The sequence below is a fragment of the Protobothrops mucrosquamatus genome, unplaced genomic scaffold (assembly GCF_001527695.2).
Source record: "Protobothrops mucrosquamatus isolate PMUCROS unplaced genomic scaffold, P.Mucros_1.0 scaffold656, whole genome shotgun sequence".
NCBI lineage: Eukaryota > Metazoa > Chordata > Lepidosauria > Squamata > Viperidae > Protobothrops > Protobothrops mucrosquamatus.
This window is the reverse complement of record NW_015386945.1, coordinates 231,401-246,146: the sequence shown is the minus strand read 5'-3', so window position 1 is coordinate 246,146 and position 14,746 is coordinate 231,401. Positions and strand designations below refer to the sequence as shown.

The following is a 14,746-nucleotide window of genomic DNA, read 5'->3' as shown; positions in this document are numbered from 1 at the left end:
AGCCTTTGAACTATGGTGCTGGAGAAGACTCCTGTGAGTCCCCTGGACTGCAAGGCGATCAAACCAGTCAGTCCTAGAGGAGATCAACCCTGACTGCTCTTTAGAAGGCCAGATCCTGAAGTTGGAACTCAAGTACTTTGGCCACCTAATGAGAAGAAAGACTCACTGGAGAAGAGCCTAATGCTGGGAAAGATTGAGGGCAATAGAAGAAGGGGACGACAGAGAATGAGGTGGCTGGATGGAGTCACTGAAGCAGTAGGCGTGAGTTTAAATGGACTCCAGAAGATGGTAGAGGACAGGAAGGCCTGGAGGAATGTTGTCCATGGGGTCGCGATGGGTCGGACACGACTTCGCAACTAACAACAAAATGTCTCCCCGTTTAATTCAAAAACTGTACAGCAAAATGTATAGGTGATTTATATTTGTTTATAATATCCGTATACTGGTTTGCATTAGATTTCTCCCCATGTCCGTCTATATTATTTTTACTGAAATAAACTGATTACAGAATAAAGCTGATCAATGGCAAAGGAAGATGTGTTTTGACTGAGTCAAACCAACCCCCAGGAAAAAATTATAAATTAGATTACATCAAAAAGCTTAGTCTGTAAACAAATTAAATTACAATTCACCTTTATTTGTTTAAACTGCAATTCCTAAACTATCATATTAATTAACTTTTTTTTTTTAGTTTATGAATGAGTTCTTAAAGTTGTACTCTATTTCTAAAGAATTTTAAGCTGGCCATTCAATAATACCAGTTTTCCCTAAGTAGAAGTCTCCAGATATATGGGACTTCAATTCCATTATACCTCACCACGACCTTGGAGTCAAATATATATGAAATTGGACACCGCTACCTTATAGCATTAACAAGCACGAGAGAAAAAGGACTAAGAAAAGGAATCAATCCTAGGATAAACATTTCGTGATTAGGAACATCAATCATGTAAGGCCTACTGTTCAATTTGGGCTTGATTCCAGGTAAGTGAATGCAGTATTTATGCCAAATATCTGACAGGTGTGGTAAAAATTAAATACGATTCAATTAACAGAATCCAACTTAATGCTAGAAATACAAGACCTTCTTTTCTAGCTTTAAAAACACTGTGAATCCTTGAATGGAGAGGTGATGAAAAGGAAAAACTCTAACATTGCAAGAACCCTAGAATCACTTTCTTTTTCATTGGCGCATGCACCATTCCTTCCCCAAATTAGATTTTAACATTTAAATGAGACTGAAAAGCAGTTTGATTGTTTACATAGTTGGTGGTGGATGGGAGAAAAGTGGCCAGAACCAATCATGTTCATTGAAAAATTATGGCCCTGAGCCACTACACACATGCACAGAGGGCTCCTGTTCTAATCTTTTTTTTTTTTAAGGAAACTTTGGAGTAAGTGAAAGTGAGGAACATTTGTTATGTAGTAAAGTTCTGTTTTCATGAAGCAGAGTAGAATAGCTATGAATTCATAGAGCCTTGGTGAAGCTTCTAAACAATATGTATATACAATTTGTATTTCTTGTCCTTATATCAACCAAAGATTTAAATTCCAACATTTGAAACTTTTCAGTTAAACAAATTACCAATATTTTCATGAACCATAATTTACAGTAGGGCAGTAGGGGAGGAGATAAAAGAAATATATTCAGTGAAAAAGGAAAGCAGTAATAAAATTTACATTGCAAAGATGCCCTTGAGTTGAGCTCAACTCTTGGTGAATAAATACATGCAGTTTTCTTCATATTTCCTGCTGCTTATCCTCCAGGGTTTGTTGCCAATTTTCCAGTCAAATGTCATTACATTTATAGCATTAATTAGAAAATAAAAAGAAAATAAATCAGGAAGGGAATATGTAGTATGGCACCTCACTGAAAAAACATTGGCAATCAAACATCATTTCTTAACATTACCGAGGATTTTGTTTTAATCTTATTAATCCTGTCCTGGGGACATGAGTTGACATTCTTAAAGTCAATTGGATACAGGTAGTCCTCGACTTACGATCTCAATTGAGCCCGAAGTTTTTGTTGCTAAGTGAGACATTTGTTAAGTGAATTTTGCCCCATTTTATAACCTTCCCAGCCACAGTTGTTAAGTGAATCACTGTAGTTGTTAAGTTAGTACACAGTTATTAAGTGAATCTGGTTTCCCCATTGAAGGTCACAAAAGGTGATTACATGACCCTGGGACATTGCAACCGTCATAAATATGAATCAGTTGCCAAGTGTCTGAATTTTGATCACATAACCATGAGGATGCTGCAACGGACATAAGTGTAAAAAATGGTCCTAAGTTACTTTTTTCAATGTCTTTGTAACTTCAAATGGTCACTAAATGAACTAGGACTACCTGTAGTTTGGTTCCTTTGTCATTTACTGTTTTATCCAAGAGCTGAAGATAGGAATTTTAAATACTTATTTGAAAGCCTGTAGGAAAGAAGAACCCTGTCATTGGACAAAATTTTTCATCGTAACATTTATTGGAAGGCAAATGATTCTTAAAATAATAATAAAAATCATACCACAACAAGCAGAATCGTTAATTTCCTGCCCATTGCCACCTCCCCAAACATGAAGCTGTTCCATAAGCTGGTCCTAAGATCTAAGAGATAATTTTTGTGGGGTTTGGATTCACTCTGTTTCACCACCATTAAAAGTATTTTATTTTTAAACCAGACACATTGGAAGGTATCAGAGATTCACACAGAAAGAATTGGAGAGGGGGAGGTTTTAATTGAAAGATCTGTATATAATGTTATTTATGTTTTCCTTCATATGCACTTTTGTGAAGGAAAGTTTTCTCCACTCACTGCAGTCATGACCATTCTGAAATAAGCCAAAAGTTATACATGTAAGATTTTCTGTAACAACTGCACTCCAGATATTGAAGAATTATGCCATCTTATATAAGCTCGTATATCCTGTTAAGATTTATAACTGATGCATCAAATATAAGACCATAAGCACTGCCCTGCTAGATTGGACTGCTCACTCATCTAGTCCAGCTGTGCTAGCTAACCCTAACCCCTGGCACTGATGATGTTACCTAGTTTGGGTAATGAAATGTCTACAAGAAAGCAACCAAGCTGAGAAAGTACCAAGGGCTCCTCAAGAGCACAGGGAAACCTATTAGTCTCCCAACAGATGGCCTTCAGAGGCAGTCTGCTATGGAGGCTAATAGACATTGATCCTTAGGACTTCCGTGAATTGGTCCAACCCTTTTTTGAAGCCAGCCAAGCTGATAGCCAATACCACATCTTGGGGCAGTAAATTCCAAAACTAAATTAAGCATTGTAGTTTTTAAAAATATCCTTTTTCTGTCCTGATTCTTTCAGGGTTCATCGTCATTGGATGACATTTGGTTTTAGTATCTTTGAGAAGGAGATAGCTTTCCTTTGTCCCTTTTACCCACACCATGCATAATTTTGTATTCCTAAATTATGTCCTCTCTCATTCCCCTTTTTTCTAGACTAACCAATCCAAAATATTGCAAACCTTTCCTGACAGGGAAGCTGCTCCACCCTCTTGATCGTTTTAGCTGCCCTCCTATAAACAGTCTCTGGCTCAATTATAACGTTTTGAGGCACAGTGGCCAGAAATGCACAGAACATTCCAGATACAATCACATCATTGATTCATATAAAGTAAGGGTTTTATGATACTGGCATCTCGATTTTCAATACTTTCTCTCATTATCCTTAACACACTCTTGCCATTTTTATAGCATGTGTATTGACACCTTTACTGAACTGTTTACCATTACTACAAGATCTCTTTCCTCATCAGTTGCTGCTAGCACTGAGAACATTAGTTTGCAAGAGTAGTATGTTGTATAGGAACACAAAGAATATGCTTTGTTTCAATGATTTTCCTTCTTTAAAGGAATATTCATAGATTCTTTTCATATAATATATTTTTACATTGTTTGATGTTCTATAGACTTGAAACATTACTCTAGGAATTTTGTTGAGAACCTTTATTTGTGAAAGAACGTGTATAAAAGTAACAATATTGGAAACTACTGGAACTGTGAAAGACCTAAGATTAAAATTAAAAACCGAACCAAGTATTAGATATAACACTCAGGATTGTAATCCCAACACGTCTGAAATCCATTTCACATATTAGCAAACCACAATAAAAGCCACTTGCTTAACGTTTCTTACAATACATTCATACATGTATACCTAAGACTCATAGATGAAAATATTTAGATCAATATACTCCATTTTATGATATCTTAATATCATAACAATGACCAACTGATATTTTTAAGTTTTTTAAAATATTTTCTTGAATCCGTTTTATTTTACAGTATGAGTAAATGTAAATTATGATTATATTATGAGTAAATGGGTTGTGAGCATATTAATCTATGGGCAAACAATGAATTTTAATTTAGTCAGTTTATATATCAGTTTTGACAAGAGTAATCTGCCTTGATTATGACACCCTTATTGTAAATCTCAAGTCAACAGTAGAAAACATAACCTGGGCAATTATAAAATGTTGACTTGGTTTTAGAAAATAATGCTGACTTTCCCATGTCTTTGATATATGTGTAGAAGTACAACATTTTTTACAATCCTCCTTTATTAGTAAGCAATCCTTTCCACCACAGGAATGAACTTTTGTAAACCAAATGAAGTACAGCATATAATGCTGTAATTCTTATATCAGGGGTAAGAACAGAACACTAAACAATTTTCAGAATGTAATCCAGGTTAAGGTTAACGTTCTTTTCAGTGGATGACTTAAATTCCAAATCAAAGTGAAAGAGCAAACGTAGTTAATTGTAGAGAGGTGTAGAGTGGAGAGAGGCAGACTATCTCTAAACCAAGAAAGACTATGATATTGAGACATGGAAGGTTTTTCTTTTAACAAAAGCAAGCATAACATTTAAAGAGGCTTTTAAGTTGCAACCTTCTGTGGCAAGTGTAAACAACTTTTCATCTAAAAGAGGGTTAAGCATAATTCTGGAGAGGGAGGCCATTCTGTCATTTGCATTAAGGCAGCAGATGCAGTTCCAAAGGACTTCAAGAGAAAATGAAAAATGCTGGATTTGTACATCATGTTGAACCAGAGTTGACAATGTGATTTGCTCAGTAAATGATAACTGGCTAAGCATGCATAACATGCTAAGCAAAACCCTGATTCAGAAACACAGTGCACTGAATAAAAGAACCTCTCGAACAACACTGTGGCTTCATGTGATATACTAACGCCAAATGAGAATCGCTCAATAGACTTTCAAGAAACAGCATATTTGTATCTGTATATGAAAATGCATAAATAAAAGATATTTACTTTTAAATGGAATCCTAAACTACCCTTTTTCTCCTCCAATTATTCCCACTTAGCCCTTCCTTTTCTCCTGTTCTTAGGTTTCCTAATCTCATCTTTATCCATTGTTTTATTGTCTCACGAGCCATATGTCACTATTAATACTTTTTACTAAGACAGAGCAAACAAAGGAAATTATACAATGTATAATTAGATTATTAGATTACTCAATCTACTGCAGCCGTTAAATAGATCCACTGTTCTGCATCTAAATATATATCACACATTTAATCATCTTATTTTTGTAATATTGGGAAAAATCACGTTTCACATATCAGTCTAGAGATTTCAATCCATGCCTTTTTGTGTGAAATGAATCCCATATAAAATAATATACGGAAATTATTTATAGTGTACTTACATATATTTCATTGTGATCAAAGCGTTGTTTGAGATTGCTGATAAAAGTTTCCTCAGTAAGGGGCTCAAGAAGCACCATATCTCCAACTCCAATCATATTGTCAAGAAGAGATGTCTTCACCTCCATTTTTGCCATTTTTCTTTACTATAGCAAAAAAAAGGAGAGAGATTAACATTTAATATAACATTTAAATTACCACAATGGAAGAATGAAGACCTACAATGGTCATTTCTAGCATTCCAACACGCAGCAAAAAGCATTTGGAAAAAGATTGTTTATAGTAAGATGGATGGATAAATAAATAAAACAGAAACACTCGACTGGATAGTTTTCAAAGTCAGAAAATGATTGTTTCCACTGTCTGGTTTTACTATATGAAAGTTACGAAAAAGCTGTTCAGGAAAGTTCAAAGCACTATTAAAAATTTTATTTCCTTACTTCTATAAATTACTGTTTGCAAGAATTATAGTAGGTCTCATAAGGAAAGTCATCATAAGAACAACTAGCTTTGAAGAACTAATTCAGGATCTTTGAAAAAAGAGCCATCATGAAATAACACATACAATTTGCTGAAAAGTTTAGACTCTACATAACATCTTAGAAATTGCAGATCTATACCCGTGGCAATTATTTTCTTGAATATTATATTATATGCCTAAACCCCAAGCACTGACTGGTAAATTCAGAACTATCTCTAAAATTCTGACTTGGCGCACATACTGCTTCTTGATCTTTCATTTTAGTTACAAGTACAACTCAGTAAAAGAGTGAGAAAGTAAAGGCAATAATTATAGGAATTCAGTCCAGGATTGTAAATGAATCCCTAGACCAGTGATGGCGAACCTTTTAGAGACCGAGTGCCCAAAAACCAGGTGGCCCAGCAGCACCATGGCAGCCACGCCCTCTGCCTGTGCCCCACAACATCATCTGCAAGCGATGGGGTGCAAGGGTGGAGTCTTGTCCTCACTGCCCAGCTGCCATGTCCTTGGCTACACTGCTCCGCATGGGCTGCGCCCGGGGGTGACTCTCCTCTGGGGGGCTACTGGTGAGGAACGGGACACAAGGGGAGATGGGGCTGGGGCGATGGCACGCATGCCCACAAAGAGGGCTCTGAGTGCCCCCTCTGGTACGTGTGGCATAGGTTTGCCACCACTGCCCTAGACATTCCTCACCTTCTCTAACTGTATCTGGCTATGCTGTTCATTTGTAACTTTCAAGTAAGCAATCTCCTATGTTTCAAGTAAGCATTTCTGGCTATTTGATTAATATAATCATCTAATATTTTACAAACCTGATATAATAATAATAATAATAATAATAATAATAATAATAATAATAATAATAATAATAATAATAATAATAATAATAATAATAATAATAATAATAATAATAATATCACTTAATGAAAAAGTGATAAAACAAGAAAAAATAAATCAATTTCCTACAAGTATCAATACTCAGTGTTTAAGGTGTCCTACTGTACTAGCTAAAGCTACAATTTTATCCAGAAGGATAAATTAAAAATGGATCTTAATTTCAAGAAAGTTTGCATACATTAACCCACAGTAACAAGAGCTCTTAAATATATATTGTTGAACTTTAAATATGAATGTAATTTGTCCAAGAGATTAAATGTTTTCAGGAAAACAGCAAATAACTTGAATTAATCTTGCTCATAGAAATCACTAACATTTCATCTAATCTTGAAAAAAAAGATTTATTTTTCTGAGAAATACAAATTCTAACAAGGTTACTTGTGGCTTACATATTTAGTTTCTCAGGTTTTATTATACTAAATTACAAGTTACCTACATAAGTGTATTAAAGAATTTAGAGGAAAGCTATAGCCAAATCAGTAAGCTTCCTTTTTTATGCTAATCTTACTCCAATTACAAATCTAGCCTAAATGCATCAAACAGTATCTAAAGCACATATGTATAGCTAACTTTATGAGTCAAACAGTATGGATCTCTTCCTATGGCAATATGCTTGTAAGAAGATAAGAAAGGCAGTAGTGAATTGGACCAAACGTCTGTTCAGTGAAGCACTGTTTTTTCTATTGTGGCCAACAGATGCTACTTAAATGCCCACAAGCTAACTTAAGGACAATAGAATTCTCCACTCTTGTTTGCATCAAAAAATACATTGGCATATAGTCTCTATAGAAGTGAACAGGAAAAGTGCTTTGGAATCCGTGTGGCCACACAGATTGTAGCAGTAGGCAACTCCTTAAAGAACCTGTAGTGGCATGTGGGATTGACCTTGGGAGAAGAGGAAGAGGTGACAAATACTGCCTTGGGAATGGTCGGATAAGAGAGGGCATAGCTGGCAGCTGCATAACTGACGGAGAAAAAAGTCTCAGAAGGGACACACACATACGTAAGTTCTCAGACTGTCAAGGAGAAGGCCAGAGATTTGTATTTTCAGATGTGCAAGATTCTGTTAATGTAGCCTTACAATACAGTAGAATCTGGTTGTGTTTCCTATCTGGTCTACCTCAGAAGGCTGACACAACCTGAACTGCTTCCTATATTTGCTACTCCGTCGTTGTTTCCTTAATTCAAACACGGATTCCCCTGAGACGGAACATTTTGTACTTGCCGGTACCTCCCTCTTAAATTTTTCTAACTTATCTTCCAAATGGTTCACCTCTATGGCTATCGACCTATTTTGTGTCAGCATGTTCCGTAGTTTAATTGGTCCTCTACAAATAATTATTTCTTTGTCCTGAATCTTTAACATTAATGTTAAATGACTCAGATTTCAGAATTATAAGCAACGGGAGAATTTCTTTCTATTTGTTATTTTCCTTGTGTGATGTATAATAATGATATCCTTCCCAAACATCTCTGTTTCCTTTACTCATAAGCCTTTGGCAGGACAGAATAATGTTAGGTAGGGGATTACTTCCTAATGCCCTGATTCCTTCTAAAATAATAAATGAATGTCTTTAACTCCATCCCATGAATAAAAATAAAAAAGCTGTTGTTGATTTTGACAGATGACTAGAAGCACTCTGTTTGCCAGTTGGTACAATTATGTACCTGCAAGCTCTTAAGCCTGAATATGGTGGAATCTTTTAAAGCTACAGCCCTATCACAACCTGCTCCCTGGCCAGGCAGAATAGTGTAAATTATGACAACACCTCCAGCTTTGGAGATGTACACATCTGGCTTTCACACACACAGATGGTTCATTGCCAGGCCAGGATGAAAAAAAAATATTTTGTGTAAACGGCCACATAAAAGCATTTCTAGTTTCTCTTCTCTCCCTTCTTCCTGGACATTGCAGTTCTGGGGAAAGGGTGACAAGGTGACTAAGCTATGTAAGGTCAAATAAAGGTGCAAATCGCTGGTCATTTTCCACTGGAGCCTCACTGGAGACTGGCACAAGCATGTAAATTCCCTTCCTGCTTGTGGAGTGGAAGAGGAAAGCAAGCAAGAAATATTCAGGCAATTCCAAAGAAAATGGTCTTGGATGTGGGGACAGAACTGCAAAAAAATGTAAACTGACCCCACAGAGAGATAATGGAAAGGGGACTATGGGATGGGAGAGGGGAAGAATGAAGAGGCAACTCCAAGGGTGAACAGAAGAAGAAAGGCAAATTGCAAATATATGATCTAACTCACACTCCAGCGAAATACTAGTGAACAGCAGATCCCATGTTTCTTTAGGCCACCTTCCCCTTTTCTCTGCTTTTGCCTTGTAACAATTCTATTGAGTTTCAATCCATTGTTGGTATCAATCCCACATAGTATGAACTAGTGGGCAAAGAGGCAGGATACTGAGCTGTGTGGCTATCAGGGCACAGAAGTCTTTCTTTACATACTTCTTTACCCATCACAGTTATTCCAGATCAAGCACCAAAACTTCAAGGAAAAAAGTGTATTCTCTGAGTCAGGAGCTTAGTGCACCAGACACACATTTTCAGCAAACAGCAACTATAAATGTAGCATTCTATACTCCTGGTGGTTCCTACATGACTGCTAACATTTTGTTGTATTATCAAAAAGCAGAAAATTAACCATCTTTCCAAACAGAACCCCCAAGAAAGCATTAATTTCTACATGATACTGATCTAGTTGTATTTTTAGCTGTTCCTTCAATTCAGCTTCAGAAAAAACAGCAAATTATATATATTTACAGTAAATATTCATATTGGAATATTCAATCTTAAAAAATGTGAATCTTATTTTATACTTTTAAAGAACTCTCCACAAATCTGTCTTTACAAAAAATCCATAATAGAAGTTTGTTAATTTTTCAGTGAGAGATAGGCATGTTTGCTGGAGTAAAACCAGAGTCTTATTGCATTTTAAGACTATATTTATTATTGTTTATATTTATAATACATTTATGATTCTTCATCAGGTACCTGTTTTATACTGACGCAAAGAGATGATCCATACCTGTATAAATCATTCAACAAGGAAAGCATCCCTTTAGTTTCTATTCAGTAATAATCATGTGTATGCATGCCTTTAATCACTTCACAGTTTTGAGTAGGGACCCTGAGGGCACTCCAAAGTGCTTCAATTTATGCTCTGCATAGGGTCTGGTATTTATGCAAACACACTATAGTGCAGGAAAAGAGCAATGAAATGCCAACTAAAGGGAAATGAAATACAGGAGTAATTGGGTTCATACGGTATATTTCACTTTGTGGTGTGACACAGATTTTGGGGCATTGGTGAGACAATTAATATTTTTAAGCAATAACTGATTCTTCAATGAATCACAGATGTCCTCAATGAAAAATACAGTTTGTACAGCAAAGAAAAACATACAGCATTGACATATTATGGAATAGCGCCAGTATCAATTCAGAGTTTTGGTCCATGCACTCACTCAGTGAGAGTAAAACAGAAATAACTAAATTCAACCCATAATTAGTAAATGTAAAATCAGAGAAGTGTGTTCCCCCAACATATATTTGCCCCAACCAGGATAAAATATTTCGTGTCATATATCTTGTTTGTTTCTGTTAATGACGCACTAAATAGATTTGCATTCAATACTGCAAGCCACAAATATGCAAAGAATATGCAAGCCAGCAAAATATGTTTCATATTTTTCTTCTAGATTTATATTTTTACAAACTCTGTTTCCTGGTAGTGGGAACATTACATGTTTTTTGGGATGCTGTTTTTCTTCAATAAAATTCTATCTTATAATACATTAGAACCACAGCAATTAAGGTGGATCAAATGTTGTAGCCATTTTCACAGCCTTGAATGCCAAGCCACATGGACATTGTAGAGTATGGGCTGTGCAAAGTATCTGAAAAACTGTGGATTAGCATATATAAAGCCTCTCCATTCTTGGTCCTTTCCAAGGCTTAGATGAATCCTTCAGTAGTTGTCCCTGCCAAAATAATAGTAGAGTAGTGTAAACCCTCTTACACTGAAGTAAAGCTCTACGAAATACAAATCTAAAATACAGGCCTGATCTTAAATTGGGCTCTTCTTGCCCACAAGAGATAATTAAAAATGAAAGGTTGAATGTCCATTATATGTTTGTTTACTATGGCCTTAAAAGGAGTTATTTAATACCTACTAACATTTCTAAAATCCAGCTACACACAAGGACAACCGATACTCAATATAACCCTTTGCTTTGAGGACCATAATTTTACAAGACTGTACTCTAGATGGACTTCCTTGCCTCTTTATGGCCATATTTAACATTTTAAGGGGCTGAGGATACCAAGATCTTTACAGAATATTCATAAGAGAGGCTGGGGTTTGGGAGAATCTTAAAGAGTGTTGGTTAGGTAAGCTAACACTATAGTTTACTTATTTACTTATTTCCAACCACAACATGGTTATAGATTGTGTCATTATTTTTCAGCAATTTGGGTCAACGTGGGCTCTAAGTGCCACAAAAGGGAGGCTGTTACGATGCCAAAGATATAAACTGCAGCAGAAATTTGATCCACTGCATTAAAATCCACCGCATCATGTTCCAGTAAATTCACTGCAATATAGTTCTATTTTCTTCTAATTTGGTCAGACACCATTTAAAGTAATGTGACCAGTACGAGACACCATATTTTAAAAAAGATTCGGAGAAACTGAAAAAAAGTTCAGAGAAGGGCAACATAGATGATAAAAAAAAAATATTAAATCCCATGAAGAAAGACCAAAGGATATGTTTACCTACATGATAACCTGAAAGGACATCATACAGAAGTTCAAGTTGTGTTCACTGTTGTTTGAATGCAGGACACAGGATGATGGATTCCAACTGAATATTAGAAAAATACTTACTAACGTTAGATGTGTTCAACTGTAGGCAAGACAGCTAAATCTCTGGAACTGTTTAGCCTAGATTTCTGTAATGATAAAGCTTCAGTGGCCTTATGGATTCCTACTAATTCTAAGGCTCTACAAATCCATGTTCATGTTTTTGTATTAACACTGCAGTAGGTACAGAAGTTGTTTTGGCGATTGAACTTTTCATGTTCTAGTCTAGTTGGTCAAAAGGTCTCCCTCCCCCCCTGCTTTGCAAACAACATTTCATGTCACTAGATCAGGGGTAGTCAACCTTGGCTCTTTTATGACTCGTGGACCTCAACTCCCAGAATTCCTGAGCCAGCCATGCTGGCTCAGGAATTCTGGGAGTTGAAGTCCACAAGTCATAAAAGAGCCAAGGTTGACTACCCCTGCACTAGATGAGCCCAGTCAGATCTACATGGCCAAATGGCTTCACTCTTTACAGAATATTTCGAACTGTTAAGAAAAATGTTGCAGGCAAGGCATGTTTTTTAACATTACAGGCAGTATTCACCATACAGTGGTTTCTTTAGATTTGTCTAAAAAAAATCAAGAACTGCCACAGCATCTGTGTAGCAATATTCAGACCAGAACAAATTTGAGAGAATTTATCCATATTTTTTACATCAGTGGATAACATAACTGTGCAGGCAAGGGTTCCCCTAAACGGGTAGAGGAAAAGCTAACCTAAAATGAGAAGATCAATCAGATCAATACATATGAGCTGCTTGTCTTTAAACCCCAGTAAACTAATTCAGTGTCGTAGTGGAACAGTTCTTATTCAAATGCAAACAAAAATAAAAATACAGGCATAGCCATCATCTTTCTGGAATGTTGAGTAAAGGTGTTTAGGAACATCTTCAGAATGCTAATTTAAAGCATATTCAACCTTTTAGTGACTACAAATCAGGCAGATAAAAATCATTCCCCCAGCTTTATCTTCTACTGAGTAAGTGTGAAACTCATTTTCATCAGATACTATAATACTAATAGCCTGCAGATATTAAAAGTACAGACTTCAATTCTCTTCATTTGATGGTTTCTATAGATTTTTTTTTTAGTCTTAGCATCACACAATGGTTACATTTAAGCAATATGTATGAAAAGAATCACAAGGTTTGAGTTCATCAGCTCTGTTCTATCCTCTTATAATACTGCGAGATAGTAACCCAAAGTTTAAGTTACACCATTTTAAGATTAAAGCGAAATGGCAATCTAGCTTTTGATCTGTGCTTCAAAAGTTGCATTTGCATTCCTGTTGCAGAAGAGAAATACATATGGCCTCTGGAATGAGTTTTCCTCTCCCTGCCCCCGTCCCCCTCCCCCCACTCAATGTCTGTGTGACTCTGATGGTGTCCTGAAAAGCTTTGAAAATAAGGCTGTTCATCCACGCCTCAAGGTAACATAGTTATGCTCTATTTCTTACATTTTGTTTTTCCAGCATCCATAGAACATTGCATATTTTATCTTGTAGTTTGTAGCGAGGCGGACTCGATAGATAGATAGATAGATAGATAGATAGATAGATAGATAGATAGATAGATAGATAGATAGATAGATAGATAGATAGATAGATAGATAGATAGATAGATAGATAATTTTAGATGTCAAAATTTAAAATGACTATTAAGACAAGAAATGGAGGAGACAGGAGCTGTACGCCAGTATGACATTTCAGCCAATCTTTATCACTAAGTTACAGTATTTTAGGCTAGATCTCATTCCTACAAGATAATACAATATTCAATACTGAGATTTTTCTTTCAATAGATAGTTGAAACTACGATTTGAAAAATTAATAAAGCTCTTTCTGCCCTTCCCGTATTATTTTAGATGAAAATACCACCCAGCAAATATCACTGCATATAATCTATCTACATTGGTCACAGATTGTAATGTGGTATTCTATTTTATTCCTATAACTTATTAAAATTGCAGAAATCAATATTTCTTATCAGTATATCCCAGAATTCTGGGAGTTGAGTTTCACATATCTTAAAGTTACCAACATTGAGAAACACTGGAAATGTACAAAAATTATCTAGCAATTATCAGATTGCTCAAGTACACAGACACTTGAGCAATTTTGCTAATAAATCCCTGTCTGCATGTGCATGACACACTGAATTACAAACAAAATGTTAGTGCAAACAGTGACTAATCCCAAAATTAAACCAGGTCAGATTAACAGCACGCTTTGCAAAATTCAGCCATGAAATATGTAATGTAAAGGCTGCTTTTTCATTACTCAACAATTCACAATTAACTGAACTAAAATGATCACACTATATATTAAATTCACAGGGATGGTTTGTATTTATAATTAAGCCATATGATTACTATTTAAAATTCAGTATCAGCTGACGTATATTCCATGAGTATTTTACTACCCTTCCCAAAAAGCAAACAAAATATGGTGTGCTATTCAAATCAAGTTTATTAGGGTCAAAGACCAGCACAATGATGCACTATTAAAAGCAATGCTAGTTCTAGTGTTTTTACAAGAAAAAAAAAGAAAGGATGTCCATTTCATATTATTTGATAATTTTATCATTACATCAAACAATTCTTAGCATTATTATATTATTTTATAGGAAAGTATAGAAGGATTTGTTTGGTTGGTTTCCAAATGCCTTAATCATGAGAACAATTTTTAGAAATAAACAAACAAGCTTCTTAGTAAAGGACACTGTATTCAGGAGAAATGATAAAGAGAAATTAGGCTATGATAACTGCCATCTAGAATCAGCAAGTCAACTGTAATTG

General features: G+C 35.6%; 1 protein-coding gene across 2 annotated transcripts in view; it reads right to left on the bottom strand.

The window, feature by feature from the left end:
* Positions 1–5,840, bottom strand: part of MYO1B (myosin IB) — a 110,134-nt gene extending 104,294 nt beyond the window's left edge. For both annotated transcript variants that reach the window (XM_015817929.1, XM_015817930.1), the window contains exon 1: positions 5,706–5,840. In XM_015817929.1, coding sequence (XP_015673415.1) covers positions 5,706–5,840 — 135 coding nt within the window. The remainder of the gene's footprint in view (positions 1–5,705) is intronic.
* Positions 5,841–14,746: the final 8,906 nt, after the last annotated feature.